The 16,797-nt window shown below is 42.7% G+C and overlaps 1 protein-coding gene across 1 annotated transcript; it reads right to left on the bottom strand.

Annotated features, from left to right (window-relative positions):
- Nucleotides 1-1,652: 1,652 nt before the first annotated feature.
- On the bottom strand, nucleotides 1,653-11,929 carry ATP5MC2 (ATP synthase membrane subunit c locus 2). Its single transcript, XM_060762880.2, has 5 exons — nucleotides 11,704-11,929; nucleotides 8,362-8,435; nucleotides 6,702-6,779; nucleotides 4,572-4,762; nucleotides 1,653-1,928 (listed from the first exon to the last, which is right to left on the bottom strand). The coding sequence occupies exons 1-5, from the start codon at nucleotides 11,912-11,914 to the stop codon at nucleotides 1,814-1,816; spliced, it is 669 nt and encodes a 222-aa protein (XP_060618863.2). The 5' UTR covers nucleotides 11,915-11,929; the 3' UTR covers nucleotides 1,653-1,813.
- Between the last annotated feature and the right edge of the window lie 4,868 nt (nucleotides 11,930-16,797).

The following is a 16,797-nucleotide window of genomic DNA, read 5'->3' as shown; positions in this document are numbered from 1 at the left end:
GGTTTACATCTGAAAGATTAAAGTACTAGAGAAGAACAGGCAAATCATGGGGCTGCATCACTGCCACACCCTGAGCTTCCCAGAGGCATTAAAGGGGTAGCTCTGGGAAACATAATTTTAAACCTTGGTCCAAGCTATCAAGGCAGGTCTTATGTTTGATCTTCTGCATCCTGTTCTACAAAGCTGCTATTGTGTGTCACACACCCACAGCAGGCTCTTAGAAACATCACATAGCAAGACAATCCTGGCTTCTGAAAAAAGGGTCAATAATATAATAGTCAATAATATAATATTCCTAGTGCCAAAATCCTGTGCATGCTTACTGAGGATTAAGTCTGTTGGGTAGATTTCAAAGACACAGCAATATTAGTTTAGAATATTGGTACATAAAGAGATCTTGTAACACTTTACAGACTGAGAGAATAAAGTTAGTAGCATAATCTTTTGTAGACAAAGGGTCCTTTACTTCATCACTTATTGCGTAATTCTACACTGTAGAATTAACGCAGTTTGACACCACTTTTAACTGCCATGGCTCAGTGCTATGGAATCATAGAGTTGGAAGAGACCTCGTGGGTCATTCACTCCACCCCCCTGCCAAGAAGCAGGGAAATTGTATTCAAAGCACCCCCCGACAAATGGCCATCCAGCCTCTGTTTAAAAGCTTCCAAAGAAATCCAGGGATTTCTTGTGACACCAGCAGTATGTAGTAAAATTACATGAATATGTAGTAAAATTACAACTCCCTTGATTCTATAGCACTGAACCATAACGGTTAAAATTGTGTCAAACCATATTAATTCTACAGTATAGATGTATCCTAAGTCTACAGCCTTAAATGCATGGAGTTGGGTAAACATGGATGCCACCAAACTATGGGAGATAAATATATATTGCAACTAGCCGCCCCCTGCTATGCATTGCTGTGGCCCACATGAGGATTCTGTGTGGGAGGTTTGGCCCAATTCTATCGTTAGTGGGGTTCAGAATGCTCTGTGATTGTAGGTGAACTATAAATTCCAGCAACTACAACTCCCAAATGTCACAATTCTATTTCCCCCAAACTCCACCAGTGTTCACGTTTAGGCATATTGAGTATTTGTGTAGAGTTTGGTCCAGATCCATCATTGTTTGAGTCCACAGTGATCTCTGGATGTAGGTGAACTACAACTCCAAAACCAAAGGACACTGCCCACTAAACCTTCCAGTGTTTTCTGTTGGTCATAGGAGAACTGTGTGCTAAGTTTGGTTCAATTCCATCATTGGTGGGGTTCAGAATGCTCTGTGATTGTAGGTGAACTATAAATCCCAGCAACAACTCCCAAATGACAAAATCATTTTTTTTACTGAAGGACATACATTGAGTTGTTAGGTGTCTTGTGTCCAAACATTACATTTTTATTTATATAGATTATAACAGCTGTCTCAGGGAAATAGAGAAGGATGAAACAAAGGTTTAAGGGACATTTTAGGACTGTGATTTTTGATCACCTAAAAGATGCATTCAGTATCTTTTATGTTTTAATGTAATTGTTTTGTGCTATGCAGTGAATCAGTCTAGTCCCCAAACAGGCATTGACATGATCAGGGGTGATTTGGAACCCATATATTTGTCAATAAACCAACTATACATGAAGAAACTGGAACGTGTATACCGATACAGTATTTATTAACTTGCTCCTTCCAAGTCGGACGGATTTGGTTAACAGATGGGCTTCTCCTATCTGCCACAGAACAATCAGGCCGTATACACACTGGACTAAACGCAGGGGGAAGAGGGGGAGCTCAGGACTGGCAGCATTATCTGGCTCCTTCACATAGCGAAGAGAATGAGGAAGGCCACCATTAAGCAGAAGAGCCCCATGGCCTCAGAGAGCGCAAAACCCAGGATGGCGTAGGAGAAGAGCTGTTGCTTCAAGGAGGGGTTTCTGCAAAGGAATGGGAAACCAGTCAGTGACACACAAACGATGGAAAGTCTTCTTGCTGCCCTAGTATCTTCTGCTGAACTGATCATTGTTCTAACAGAGAAGGAAAGCAGTAGCTGCTTGGTACAGCCATTTGGTACACAAAGCCACATAGCCTGTTAAGCATAAGTGATAACTGCACAGCCGTTTAGAGCCCAATATTCTTGGACTGTGGATCCCACCAGTCCTAGACAGGACAACCAATGGTGAGGCATGCTCTGAGACTATCTGGAAAGTTATCTATTCCTACTGTTGTAATAAACGACTGGTTACAATGGATTATCTGGTAACATCCTTTACCATTTTATATTCCGTATTTTATAATAATTAAATTAAGAGTGGCTTTACAGGGCACTTAGTATTATATATAGCCCCCAGTAATGCAATGGATTAAACTGCTGAGCTTCTGAACTTGCCAACTGAAAGGTCGACGGTTTGAATCCAGGGAGCGGGGTGAGCTCCCGCTGTTAGCCCCAGTTCCTGCCAACCTAGCAGTTCGAAAACATGCAAATCTGAGTATATCAATAGGTACTGCTTCTGTGGGAAGGTAACAACTCTCTATGCAATCATGCTGGCCACATGACCTTGGAGATGTCTACGAAAAATGCTGGCTCTTCTGCTTAGAAATGGAGATGAGTCAGAAATGACTAGACTTAATGTCAGGGGAAACCTTTATCTTTGCCTTCATGGGGCATTTAGTATGAAGGAAAGGAAGGGAGAGAGGGAGGGAGGGAGGAAGGAAAAAGGAAGGAAGGAAGGAAAGCAAGTTAGCTATATGAGATAACAGATTGTCAAATTTTATGGACAAAAATATCTAACAATGCTTATGCAGAAGATAATCTTATTCAGGGAGTGGCAAACACTCTCTGAACAAATATTGCCAAGAAAATACTGTGATGAGGTCACCATAAGCTGGAAAACACACCATTTCAATATTAGTATCTTTCTTTTTTGCTCTTTGCCTAGCATTTTGTCCTATTCATGGTATTACATGTCAACTTATGGTGACCCTATGAAGTTCATACAGTTTTCGTAGTCAATGAATACTTAAGTCAAGTCTGCACTGCCTGTGGACCTCCAGGTGTTTGGGCCTCCAACTCCTAGAAGCCCTAGACAGCTAGTCCAATGGCCAAGAATCCTGTGAGCTGAAGTCCAAAACACCCGGAGGCCACAGGCTGAGGAGAACTTATGTTAGAGTTGAGTGTTTGCCGTTTATATGTTGTGCTCTACTCTGAGTGCCCTTTGAGATGAGTGTGGAATGTCAATATCTGCTTTGAACTGGGTTATCTGAGTCCACACTGCCATATATTCCAGTTCAAAGCAGAAAATGTGGGATTTTATTCAGCTGTGTGGAACCTCCTTAGGCAATGGGGAAGAATACTAGGAGATGGACTTCAACATACAACGACATACAATTCCAACCCCTGGAGGCATTTACTATAAAAAAAAGCTTCTTAGAATACCAGAAGCCTCGATAAATTTTCAGTAAGTCTTTTTTGATCAACATGGACATGGTCAATGTGATATTAAAGGCATAGTTTAATGATCATACTATGTCTAAAAATTATTAATGTCAAAAATGATGGAATGCAAATTCATTAAAAGTCCAAACAATTATTTACAGCTGCAGAGAACATTTCTAGTGCGAAAGCAACTTAGCTTACCCACAGTTATTTGGGCCCAATTGACTTTTCTAGATCAGCGCCGGGACTGTGGCGCAGCTGGCTGAGTGTCAGCTGAATTAAGATCACTTCTGACCAAAAGGTAATGAGTTCGAAGCCAGCCCGGGTCGGAGTGAGTTTCCGACCAATTGTGTAGCTTGTTGTCAACCTTTGCACCCGAAAGACAGTTGCATCTGTCAAGTAGGAAAATTAGGTACTACCTATGTGTGGGGAGGCTAATTTAACTAATTTACGAGGCCATAAAAAAGACTCCAGCAAAGTACTCCAGCAAAGAATGCGGGGAATGTGGAAGTACTTCATCAGTGTCGCAGATGGACGAAAGCGATAGCTCCCCTGGTGGCCAGAAAAGTTAAATAGCCTCTGATTGTCTGTCTATATGTGTTGTGTGTCTTTGGCATTGAATGTTTGCCATATATGTGTACATTGTAATCCAACCTGAGTCCCCTGCAGGGTGAGAAGGGTGTAATATAAATACTGTAAATAAATAAAATAAACATTATTTATTTGCCACAGAAACCAGGTGACTCACTGTTTTTTAATGAGTACCCAGAGTCATCTCTGTAAAGTTTTGATTTATGGAAAATGCATTTTAACAAACTATAGTATTTCAAATACAAATATTTATCATTACTTGCCCATTATGTGAGGGTATAGTTGCTCTTCGGGTTGCTTTTGTATGTGTCACGTCAGTGCCTTCAAGTCACCTACCAGCCTACAGAGACCCACTGAATTTCAAATGGTTTTCTTAGGCAAGGAATACTCAAAGGTGGTTTTGCCAGTTCCTTCTCCTGAAATGTAGCCTACTGTGACAGGCTTATTGCCAAGGGATATGTGCACAGATGCCAACCTCGCTACTTCCAACCCACTGTTTGATCTTTCCACATCTGTGGATGCTTCTTCTCTGCTGCTTAACCATCCCATATACCTGGCATAGCCGATGATGAGACTGCCAAATACAGTCCCAATGCCAGCACCGGAGCCAGCTACTCCTACAGTGGCAGCGCCGGCGCCGATAAACTTGGCAGCTGTGTCGATGTCCCTGGAAACAGCGCTGGTTTGGAGCTCCCGGCGTAAAACTGGCAGGAGCTCATTCCGAGCAGCTGTGATGGAACGGGGCTGCAAGGAGCCAAGAAGAAAGAGAGAAAATGGCGGTGAGAAGGGAAAGCATTGCAACAGAAAGTGACTAGATGCAGCTTCTGAGACAACAAGCACTTCAGAACACTACCAATAAAAGGTAAAGATTTTCCCCTGACATTAAGTCTAGTCATGTCCGACTCTGGGGGATGGTGTTCATCTCCATTTCTAAGCCAAAGAACCGCTGTTGTCCGTAGACGCCTCCAAAGCTATGTGGCTGGCATGACTACATGGAGCGCTGTTACCTTTCCGCCAGAGCGGTACCTATTAATCTACTCATAGTTGCATGTTTTCAAACTGCTAGGTTGGCAGAAGCTGGGGCTAACAGCAGGAGCTCACCCTGCTCCCTGGATTCGAATTGCTGACCTTTCTGTCAGCAAGTTCAGCAGCTCAGCAGTTTAACCCGCTGCACCACTGGGAACTCCCAATACCAATAGCCATTGCCGATCTCTGATGCTCATGCTTATCACTGGTGCAGCAGGGTTCTACCTCCAGAAACCAAAGTCACTCTAATGTAATACAGATAGTTTTCTCCCCCAGCACTGTTCAAGAGAATTATGGGATTTCTAAATTGGATCATAATCCAATGACTTGCTTCCTTGAGGTTAGAGGAGGGGACAGTCTGCTCAACTGTTGTCTGTTGGACTCCAAGTTGTGCAAAGAGTAAAGTAAGCAAGCCATGGGGAGACTTGAGCACACTATGGGGTACAGCCTTCCTGTGAAAAATAACAGCAAAGCATCAGCTACAACATGAATGGGATCCCCAAATGACAAAGCATGCTCCTGTGATGAGGACAAAAATGGGCAATTTGTGGCCCTCCAGATAATCCTGCACAACAGATCCTGTCAGTCCCTACTTCTAACTAGCTCTGTTGAGAGTTGCAGTTTTAACAATTTATATAAGGACATGTGGATTTAGATCTACTATCCAAAATTAGCCCCCCTGGTAGCGCAGCGACTTAAACCACTGAGCTACTGAACTTGCTGACCAAATGGTTGGCGATTCAAATCCGAAGAGTGGGGTGAGCTCCTGGTGTTAGCCATAGCTTCTGCCAACCTAGCAGTTTGAAAACATGCCAATATGAATAGGTCAATAGGTACCACTCTGGCGGAAAGGTGACCGCACCCCATGAAGTCATTCCAGCCACATGATTTACAGACAAGGCCAGCTCTTCGGCTTAGAAATGGAGATGCGCACCACCCCCCAGAGTCAGACACGACTTGACTTAATGTTAAGGGGAAACCTTTATCTTTACTATCCAAAATGAAGTGCACAGGAGGACACTGGTAAGCCGGACTAACATACCTCACCAGGTTGTTAAGTGACAACAAAATTGGGGAAAGAGAAAAACAAATATTGCTTTGTCTCTCTGGAAAAGCAGGATAAAATTGGAATATATCAACAAAAAATAAATGTGGAAAGTTTTCCTTGAAACGAGAAAAAGCCGGGGGCGAGGGGGGAACAGATCATGAAATTTAAAATTTGCAAATTGATAAAAGTCTTGCTGTTACACTACTGACGTACTTTGCTCTTCTTGTAAGATCAAATGGGGTAACCCCCTTGATGAAAAGCACCACATAAGTGTGATTATTACATGCCTCAGTGTAATGCTGAAAAAATTTAAACAATCCTCAGATTTGTAGTCAGATTTGTAGCTGGCACCTCCAATTTGTAGTCCTACAAAGACATCCCGGTGGTACCATGATGCCCCCTAGTGACTCAGTGAGATCAAAAGCATAAATCATGAAGGACAGATTGCGGCTGCATGCAGAATTTAAACCCAGCAATCAGTGCTTTCATAAACACTCTTGATTACGAGTCACTTCCTTGCAGAAGACTGACAGAAAACATAAACATTACATATATGGGACCTTTTCCTTGCACAAAAAACTTACAGACCTATAAATGTGGTCAATTTACCTCATCTGTCCGGACCTCAGGCCTATTCAGTATAGAAGCAGAAATGGGCCTGTAGAGCAACCGGGTACTGTTCTTCACCTGCAAAAAGGGAAAGTGGTCATGTTGAGTATGTATAACAGCGGGAAGGGCCCACAGACAAAAGAAACCTCTTTTTTCAAGCACTCTCCAATTTTGCACAGATGAGCAGCATCACTAAAAGCCAGAAAACAAAAGCAGTGACGAACAAAACTTCTCTGGGCACTGTAACTATAGCAATAATGCTTGCTGACACTATCCTCTGCTGTCAAATAACTTGCAGAGCACAGCAATGGTGTAGCACTTCCTAATTGGGGCCACTTCTACGCTGCCATATAAAATCCAGATTATCGGCTTTGAACTGGATTATATGGCAGTGTAGACTCAGATATTTCTGTTCAAAGCAGATAATGTGGATTATCTGCTATGATAATATAGATTATATGGCAGTGTAGAAGTGGGCTGTGTTGATAAAAAGTTGAATTGGATACATGGGAACTGAATGGTAGGAATGATTAATAGGACACAAATGGTTTAAACAAAGGCAAAGTTGTCCAAGCCAGGCATACCTTACTGGTGGCATTGCAGGGGTGAATACAAATCATATCCTAATCTTCCAGAAGCAATGGTACCTCTTCCTGCCTTGGTGCAGAGGGGTTCCATTCTGCCTATCTCTGACTGGCAGTAGCCAGCTAATAGTGGTCTGGTGAAGATGCAGGAAAGAGCCTATTCTTCACACCACAATCTCAAGAAATGGTGTGTGCAAAAAGTTGAATCATTTTACTTAAAACAGAAGACTGGCACTGTGTGCACACATTGGTGAGAAAATTTGGACTCATGGAAGCTAATGACAGGAAGAAGGGGTGCCGAAGAGGTAAGTGCCATCCACCCAACACGAAAAGTCTATCCAACATGCTACTGAGGGCCCCTCCACACAGGCCTATATCCTAGAATATCAAGGCAGAAAATCCCACAATATCTGCTTTGAACAGGGTTATCTGAATCCACACTCATATAATGTGGGATTTTCTGCCTTGGTATTCTGGGATATAGGCCTGTGTGGAAGGGCCCTGAGTAATAATTCTATGACAGCAGGATACCAAGATTTCAGATATTTATTTGCTGTGATAAGAAACAGAAAGTGGAATAAAAAAAAGGACTTGAAGAATATACACATTGAGTATCACTTACTGGAATTTAAAAATCCAAAATGTTCTAAAATCATCTACTTGGGTGGCTGAGATAGTGACACTTTTGGGTTTTGATGATTCTTAAGTACGCAAACTTTTTTTTCATGTACAAAATTATTTTTTAAAATGGCACATCAATTACATCCAAGATCTGTGTATAATAAGGTACATATTAAACCAATGAATTTCATGTTTAGACTTGATTCCCATCTTCAAAATATCTCATTATGTATGTATATCCAAATATTCCAAAATCTGAAATAAGGAACACTTCTGGTCCTAAGCATTTCAGACAAGAGATTCTCTGCCTATAAAAGCCAAACAAAACTTGTGCTTTATGGCAGACTTATCATTATCCAGATAATCAATGTTTAGTGCCTCTTTGCCAAACAGGGCAGATGATAAAGAATGTATTATCTGTAATAAGTCAAAGATGACAGATCTTAGTTACTCACAAGGGTAGGAGCGGAGACGAACTTTGCACAGGCATACATATTCAGGGATGTTGGGGGGTGGCGACACTCAACAGCTGGAATAGAACAAAACAGCATGACGTTACAAGCAAGTGCCCATAGCTTCTATTTCTTGCTACCCAAAGAATTCAAGAAGAGTGGGAAGACTGAAATGGCAGTGCTGATTTATGGAGAGCAAAGCAATCAAATCCATGGCAGTAATAAATGGAAAGGTGATCATAATTCAGATGACTATACAAGATCAACTCACAGCATATGAAATGGGTAGAAAGATGTAATTTGTTGGCACACATCAGGTAACACTAAGTGCGGTCCAAGAATTTAGCCACATCTGTCCTGCCTAAGCAGAATGCCCAAAGATTTGGTTCTGACCCCTCCACATATGGTTCTTGCACTTGAATTCTGCTTGTCTGTTCTATTCAGCCCTCAAGGCCACATTTTCTGCTAAGACAGTGGTTTCAATGAAAGATACTGCCCAAATGAGGATATTCTACTATCAAATAGATCTAGTGCTATTCCTTTAAAACCTGTAACAAATTTTTCCTTTTCTAGTTCCAAATACTAGGCTTTACATCATTCTGGAAAATGTTCAGAACATACGCTGTATCTAAATATCTGTTCTGAGCATTTTCCTGATTTGAAGTAGATCTCTTTAGAGACCCTTTAAAGAGAGAATAGCATTCAGAAAGACAGCTGCTTCAAATGTCAGCATTTCTTCATCTCTACTTAAGTTTAAGTGAATGCAGGCTGCACTTGCATTACCACAGAATCATGAGCAACCTTTGCTTTTACCTCCTCCAAATGATAATGAATTACTTACTGCTCCTATTTTTTTATCACTGCTTTTCAGATATGTTGATATGAAGAGGCTTTCAATGTCTATGTTAGAAAAAACAGCATTGGCAGTGAGCTGTCCTATGATGTGTCTTGGCCAAGTGACTTACTGCTCCACATTGACCCAGATGCAAATACTTCAGAGAAAGTCCACAAAGCAATTTATATGGGGGATGAGGGAAGATATCATATTAGTGTTTTAAAGAGGAGGAGCCTGTTTTCCTCTTGTGAGGATGCCTCCTGCAGAATTCTGGGAACTGTAAAAGGGCATTTAATCACATATGCTAAGATGATCTGTGATTCATTGTTGGGACTATAATCTATTGTGAAAAACATGTAATGACTAACTAATGTAATTAGTTAATATAGGAATACATTATGGCCACTTGTCCTGGCAGCGTTATTACCAGTACCATAAGGATGGAATAAGCATTTCCAGAGGCTATAAAACCATCTAGTCCTGTGGTTCTCAACATGTGGGCTGCGAGACCTAAAATAAGATCCGTGGCTCTAGATGATTAAATATGGTTTTCTGTGAGTGAGCAGAAGGTGACTACTGTATTGCATATGTTCTGTATTAGAAACTAGAATTGATGTGGTACAGTCAATACAATTTTCTGAATCAGAACTCCAAATTACCAAACGGAATCTAAAGTTTACCAAAAACCTATTCGTAACCCTTTTGGTACTGTCGCAGTGTGGTCTCTGGTCAAGTGGTCTCTGTCAAAGTAGTCCTTGGTCAAATAAAGGTTGGGAACCACTGATCTGGTCCAACACGGTCATGTAGGAATACGTATTCAAATTGATTTTTTTTAATTTTTAAGTGTAATACCCTCAGTTTTTCCCTGCTGAAATTCATTTTGTTAGTTTTGGTCCAGCTAATCTGTTAAGATAATTTTGGATTCTGATCCTGTCCTCTGGGGTGTTAGTTACTCCTCTTATTTTGATGTCATCTGCAAATCTGATAAGCAAGACCTCTTTTCTATTATCCAAATCATTGATAAAGATGTGGAGTAACACTGGGACAGAACCCTGTGGCACCCAAGTGTCACTTATCTCTAGGATGAGGAAAAGCCATTGGTCAGTACACAAGAGAGATGCTCGGTAAAGGGTTTTTTTTTTTTTGAGATGATGGGAATGTTTTGGGTAGATCTGTTGTCCAGGGATTGACTCTGAAAGGAATGTGGAGGAGAGAGGAGGATTACAAATAACCCAACGTTTACAGATCCAACAGGATAGTGTGAAACAGAGACAAATCCGGTGTTCCCAGAGACTGAAAGATAAACAAAGGGAGGGGAGGTGTAAGAAAGAGTGATGTCATGGGCAAGAGGGGGTATTCTTAAGGAATTGAGAGTCAATATTTGGTGGGGAGATCAATGTTGGATTTTCACGACATTAAGTCTAGTCATGTCTGACTCTGGGGGTTGGTGCTCATCTCCATTTCTAAACTGAAGAGCCACCATTGTCAGTAGATGCCTCCAAGGTTATGTGTCCCGCATGACTGCATGGAGCGACGTTACCTTCCTGCTGGAGTTTGATTTACTCACATTTGCATGTTTTTGAACTGCTAAGTTGGGGAGATAAGGTGGATTATTATTATTATCATTATTGTATTGTTGAAGGTTTTCATGGCTGGAATCACTGGGTTGTTGTAAGTTTTTCGGGCTGTATGGCCATGTTCCAGAAGCATTCTCTCCTGACGCTTCACCTGCACAACTTCTGAAGTTGCCTGCCATAGATGCAGGTGAAATATCAGGAGGGAATGCTTCTGGAACATGGCCATACAGTCCGAAAAACTTACAACATCCCATTGTTATTATTCTTTCAAGCTTTTGGATATATTCTAAACCCTTGGATTAACATTTCTTGCTTTTGCCTTAAGTGATTTTTTGAATTCATACTCAAAGTTGGTTCTTGCTTTTTGTTAAGCTTATGGAAATCTAGCTCCTGGGTGTATTTTGAAACTGTTTTTTATATTACTCTTTTCTTCACAAACTTATGACTCTTGTTCATCTGTGTGTTTGGGTGAAAAGGGGATCAAGTAGGCGGCTAGGTTGCAACAATTTGATAAAGAAAGTAATAATAAAAAAACAGCCAAAGCATAGGTGCTGAGGGAGAGTGGCAATCTCTTCAAAAAGATTGAGGCCTAGCTCTCTCCTCTATCAATGCCTCAGGGTTAGGAGCCAGCGCATGCGCAGATTGTGCCCCTGAACCAATCTAGATGGGAAAGAACCTTGTACTCTAAGCCCCGACCACGTGACAGGGAGGAACTGAGCCAGGCCTGGCCCCGCCCCCGCCATTAGCCCCGCCCCCTGGCGCTGCCAATGCGGCGCGTGCCCCAGGCGACCCTCCCCCATTCGTCCTTTCAGAGCCGAGCAAGGGCGGAAGGCAGTCTCGGCGAGGAAAGGAACCCAGGAAAGGAAGCTCGCGGCCGGGCGAGGAGAAGGAAAGGCTCCCGAGCCTCTCCGGCCGGCACTTCCATGACCCTACCTGCTGCTCGTGGGAAGAGAGGGAGAGAAGGGCCGCCTTCCGCGCATGCGCCAGCGGAAGGACGAATGACGGCATCCTCCCGCCGCCCGGAAAAGCTTTCTCCTTCGAGTTCGGAGGCTAGAGCTGCTGCCGTGCCGATGCGAGGCGTCCCTTGGTGTGCCACAGCGCCACCTCTTGGCCGCGGAGGCGGTACTGCAGTGTCCTTAAACATTTTCTCGCGGGAAAAGAAATTAGTCGGATGGAACGGGATTTAGGCTGTAGCCTAGTGGTTCTCAACCTGGGGTCCCCAGATGTTTTTGGCCTACAACTCCCAGAAATCCTAACCGCTGGTAAACTAGCTGGGATTTCTGGGAGTTGTAGGCCAAAAACATCTGGGGACCCCAGGTTGAGAACCACAATCCACCTTAAATCCGGTTGCTTCCTCGTGCAGAATTCTGGGGTTTGTAGTTTAGGGAGGAGCCTTTAACAGCCTCACTCAACTACAAACCCCAGAATTCTGCAGGAGGCAGAAACCAGATTTAAAGTGGATTTTTTTTCTATAGTGTGATGAACTCTTCTATTAGCACAGGCTTCCGTGGATATAAAACCAAAGGCACTCAGGATTATAAAGCGTATTTATTCAATAGACTGTAATAAAACCCAGGAATAATATGCCCCAAATTTCCAAAGTGCTGGGCAGAGTGGTGCAAATTTTTCAGATCTTTACAGTGGTTGGTTAGTATTGATGGGAGAAAACAATACTTTTAGCAACTGAAAGTCAGGCCCCCCTCCACACAGCTGAATAAAATCTTTGCTTTGAAGTGGATCATATTATTATTATTATTAACTTTATTTGTACCCCGCTAGCATCTCCCGAAGGACTCGATGCGGCTTACACAGGCCAAAGCCTCAAAACACAATACAGTAGAAACATAACACAACAATACAAAGCAAATCAAAACAATAAGCAAAATAACGACAATAGCGGTACATCAAGACATTATATGCCAGTGTGGACTAAGATAACTCACTACCTCTGAGGATGCTTGCCATAGATGCAGGCGAAACGTCAGGAGAGAGTGCCTCTAGACCAGGGGTCCTCAAACTAAGGCCCGGGGGCTGGATGTGGCCCTCCAAGGTCATTGACCCAGCCCTCGCTCAGGGTCAACCTAAGTCTGAAGCGACTTGAAAGCACACAAAAACAACAACAATCCTATCTCATCAGCCAAAAGTAGGACCACACTTCCCATTGAAATACTAATAATTTTATATTCGTTGAAATTGTTCTTCATTTCAATTATTGTATTGTTTTTAAGTGTTTTTTGCACTAAAAAAAGATATGTGCAGTGTGCATAGGAATTCATTCATGTTTTTTTTTTCTAAATTATAATCTGGCCCTCCAACAGTTTGAGGGACAGTGACCTGGCCCTCTGTTTAAAAAGTTTGAGGACCCCTGCTCTAGACCATGGCCATATAGCCCGAAAAAACCTACAACAACCCAGTGATTCCGGCCATGAAAGCCTTCGACAATACATTAAGATAACTCAGTTCAAAGCAGATATTGGGGGATTTTCTACCTTGATCTGGGTTATCTTACTTACTTACTTAGACAATCCCTCGCTGTCCGAGTAGGATAATCCTCCAGGGTGGGTCCGTAGGTGACTGTGGACCCCTATTCTTGATCTGCATCTTCTCCCACAGTGAGGGCATCGGTTTCCAGGTGGAAGGCGGTGCCGGTCGGGGTTGGCTTGACGCGCCTTCCTCTTAGCATGTTTTTCTCTTTCACCCTCCATTCGTGCCTCTTCAAATTCTGCAGCACTGCTGGTCACAGCTGACCTCCAACTGGAGCACTCAAGGGCCAGGGCTTCCCAGTTCTCAGTGTCTATGCCAGAATTTTTAAGGTTGGCTTTGAGCCCATCTTTAAATCCCTTTTCCTGCCCACCAATGCTACATTTCCCATTATTGAGTTGGGAGTATAGTAACTGCTTTGGGAGACGGTGGTTAGGCATCCGGACAACGTGGCTGGTCCAGCGGAGTTGACGGCGGAGGAGCATCGCTTCAGTGCTGGTGGTCTTTGCTTCTTCCAGCATGCTGACATTTGTCCGCTTGTCTTCCCAAGAGATTTGCAGGATTTTCTGGAGGCAGCGCTGATGGAATCGTTCCAGGAATTGCATGTGGCATCTGTAGACAGTCCACATTTCGCAGTCATATAGCAGGGTTGGGAGGACAATAGCTTTATAGGTCTATGTGGAAAGGCCCCCAGTTTCCCAGGGTTCAAAGCTTTCTCTGAGATACTTTATGTGCAGTAACAAGGAATCGAAGACCAATATATGTAGTTTGGTATAGTGTCTATAAATTGCTCTCAGGCAAAGCTGTAAAATGGATTGGCCGCCATTAGACTAGAAAGAGAAATAGCTAAAACTGAATTATATTCAGAGATACCAGCCCATGATCAAGGGTATGAACAAAGGGTTATAGTTAGTTTATTTGTGGAAAGTAGGTTTATTGACATAGTTCCAAAGATAGGGATAGGCTGCGATCTTTACATATTTCCTGGGGAGTCACATCAGAGTCCATGGGATTTCATATCAGTGTGAACATCCTTTGAACACAGGCATGCTTTCACACTTTAGGCCCCTTCTACACTGTCCTTAAGGGAGCCCCCATAGGCTCAGTGGATTAAACCGCTGAGCTGCTGAGCTTTTTGACCAAAAGGTTGCAGGTTCGAATCTGGGGAGCGGCGTGAGCTCCTGCTGCTAGCCCCAGCTTCTGCCAACCTAGCAGTTCAAAAACATGCAAATGTGAGTAGATCAATAGGCACTGCTCTGGCGGGAAGGAAACAGCGCTCCATGCAGTCATGCGGCCACATGACCTTGGAAGTGTTTACGGACAACACTGGCTCTTCGGCTTAGAAATGGAGATGAGCACCAACCCCCAGAGTTGGACACGACTGGACTTAATGTCAGGGGAAAACCTTTATTTTTATGTACACTGACCTTATATCCCAGTATCCGACCTCAGGTTATTTTCTTTGAACTGGATTATATGAGTCTCCACTGTCATATAATCTGGTATAAACATAATCTGGGATCAGATCCTGGAATATAGGTCAGTGTAGAAGGAGCCTTAGAGAGCTTAAACGTATTTTTTGAACTTGCCCTTTCCATAATCTTGGCAGCGGAGAGAAGTGAAAGGGAAAATTCAACAAATGGGAAGCTGAGGAAGACTCAAAGTGACACACAAATCTGTGATGTGTGGACCTGAAACTCTGATCTCCTTGAGCAGAAAAAGATAATCTTTTATCTAAAGAAATTCCCCAGCACCACCTTGATGCTCATAATCAGAATCCATCTAAGAACTCCCCCCACCCCACAAAGTTAAGGTTGGATACAGGGACAAGCAGTAAATTCTCCCTTAACCACAGATCCTGCACACCGTGGCGAATAAACACACCATGGGCATTATACAGCGGTTTGTAATAAACATTCATTCTTTCTTGAAGTACCCTTCCCATTAACTTTTCCACCCCTGCCTCCCCTTTCTCCTTGTAGCTGCCTAGCCGGCTTCCTCTCAAGGGAGGAGGCTGGGAGCCATGGCACCGTATCAAGTTGTCTTTGCTTAACCCAAGGTTTCGGAGCTTGTAATTTATACACCTGCTCTTTGGGCCAAGAAAAGCCGTTAACTCATCTTTATGGCTGAGGGGAAAAACTCAGGATGCAGCTTAAGGTATTTCATCCTTTGCAGGGTCAAGTTTCTTAGGATAATTGCTTTGCGATCAGGCAAAGTCAGTGTGTGTGCATGTGTCAGGGGAGAGGGATGGACACTGCGGATTTGTAACTGTTCACTAGTGACCTCAGTGTTGCTGTAGTGTTGTGTGTAGAAAAACAAGTACCCCCGGTAAGTTTGGGAAAACAATGTGCCTGTATTGTACACAGTTTAGGAATGTAGGAAACTGCCTTAGGTTGATTCAGACTATTTGTCCGTCTGCTCCAGGGATGGATATCCTTAAATCCTCCACAGATTGCTGGACTGAAGCTTCCAGCTGACAGAATGGCCAAAAGAGAAGAACACTGGGAGTTGCAGTCCAAAACAGCAAAAGGATCTCAGGATTCCCACCCCATAGTACCTACTATCAATAGGCATAAATTGTCTCTGGGGTCTCAGGCAGAAGACTTTGCAGGGATACACGAAACTGCAGAAAATAGTAAAATAGAGTGAAGAAATCACTTCTGGAGGAAGCATATTACACTATGTAAAGCATTTTTGTTCCAGGGTTATAAATGTCATTTCCTAATAGGTTCTATCATAAAAATATGGAAAAAGTTTACTAAACTGCAATTTTGTTTTTGTTTTTGCGGGACATCCTGCAGCAAATTTTGCTATCTTTTTCAATGACTATCTCATTGAGTCTCAACCAATTCAACATAGTTTGTGGCAGCCACAAAAAAAAGTTTCTGGAATTAACAGTAACTTTCCAAGCTTTGTTACAACTAGATCAGTGTGGAGTCTCCATCTCCCCAAGGGGACTCAGGGCGGCTAACAATAAGGCAAAATAATACAACATAAAATCATAAAATAATACAACAAATAGAATACAATAAAATAAATTAAAAGAAAATAATACAAAATAAACACAAGAGTATAACATAAATAACAAAACATTAAACCAAGTGGGCAGGACTAAATACAACAAATAGGATTTTTAAAATCCTAGGTGAGATGGATGAATAGGGTAATGTATCGGTGGGAGATTCAAATGGGACAAACAATGGGTTTTAATTCACTGAAAGGTGAGATAAAGTGCATCGAAGAACATTATGTGCTGAGTTGGTCAAAGTAAGGAACTTGTTTAATCCTCGAAGGCACACTGGAACAGCCAAGTTTTTAGGCTCTTCCTGAAGGCTGCCAGAGTGGATACTTGCCTAATCTCACCGGGTAGCAAGTTCCAAAGTCTAGGGGCCACCACAGAGAAAGCCCTCTCCCTCTCCCACAAGTTGCACTTGCGACGGAGATGTGAGCGAAAGGAGGACCTCCCCAAATTATTGAAGGGATTGTGGGGGATAAACTAGACGAGAAAGAGAACTGCTGATTCAATCTTTCAGTGCATAATTAGCA

The sequence above is a fragment of the Anolis sagrei genome, chromosome 2, assembly GCF_037176765.1.
Source record: "Anolis sagrei isolate rAnoSag1 chromosome 2, rAnoSag1.mat, whole genome shotgun sequence".
In the NCBI taxonomy this organism is placed as follows: domain Eukaryota; kingdom Metazoa; phylum Chordata; class Lepidosauria; order Squamata; family Dactyloidae; genus Anolis; species Anolis sagrei.
This window is presented reverse-complemented; position numbering and strand designations above follow the sequence as displayed.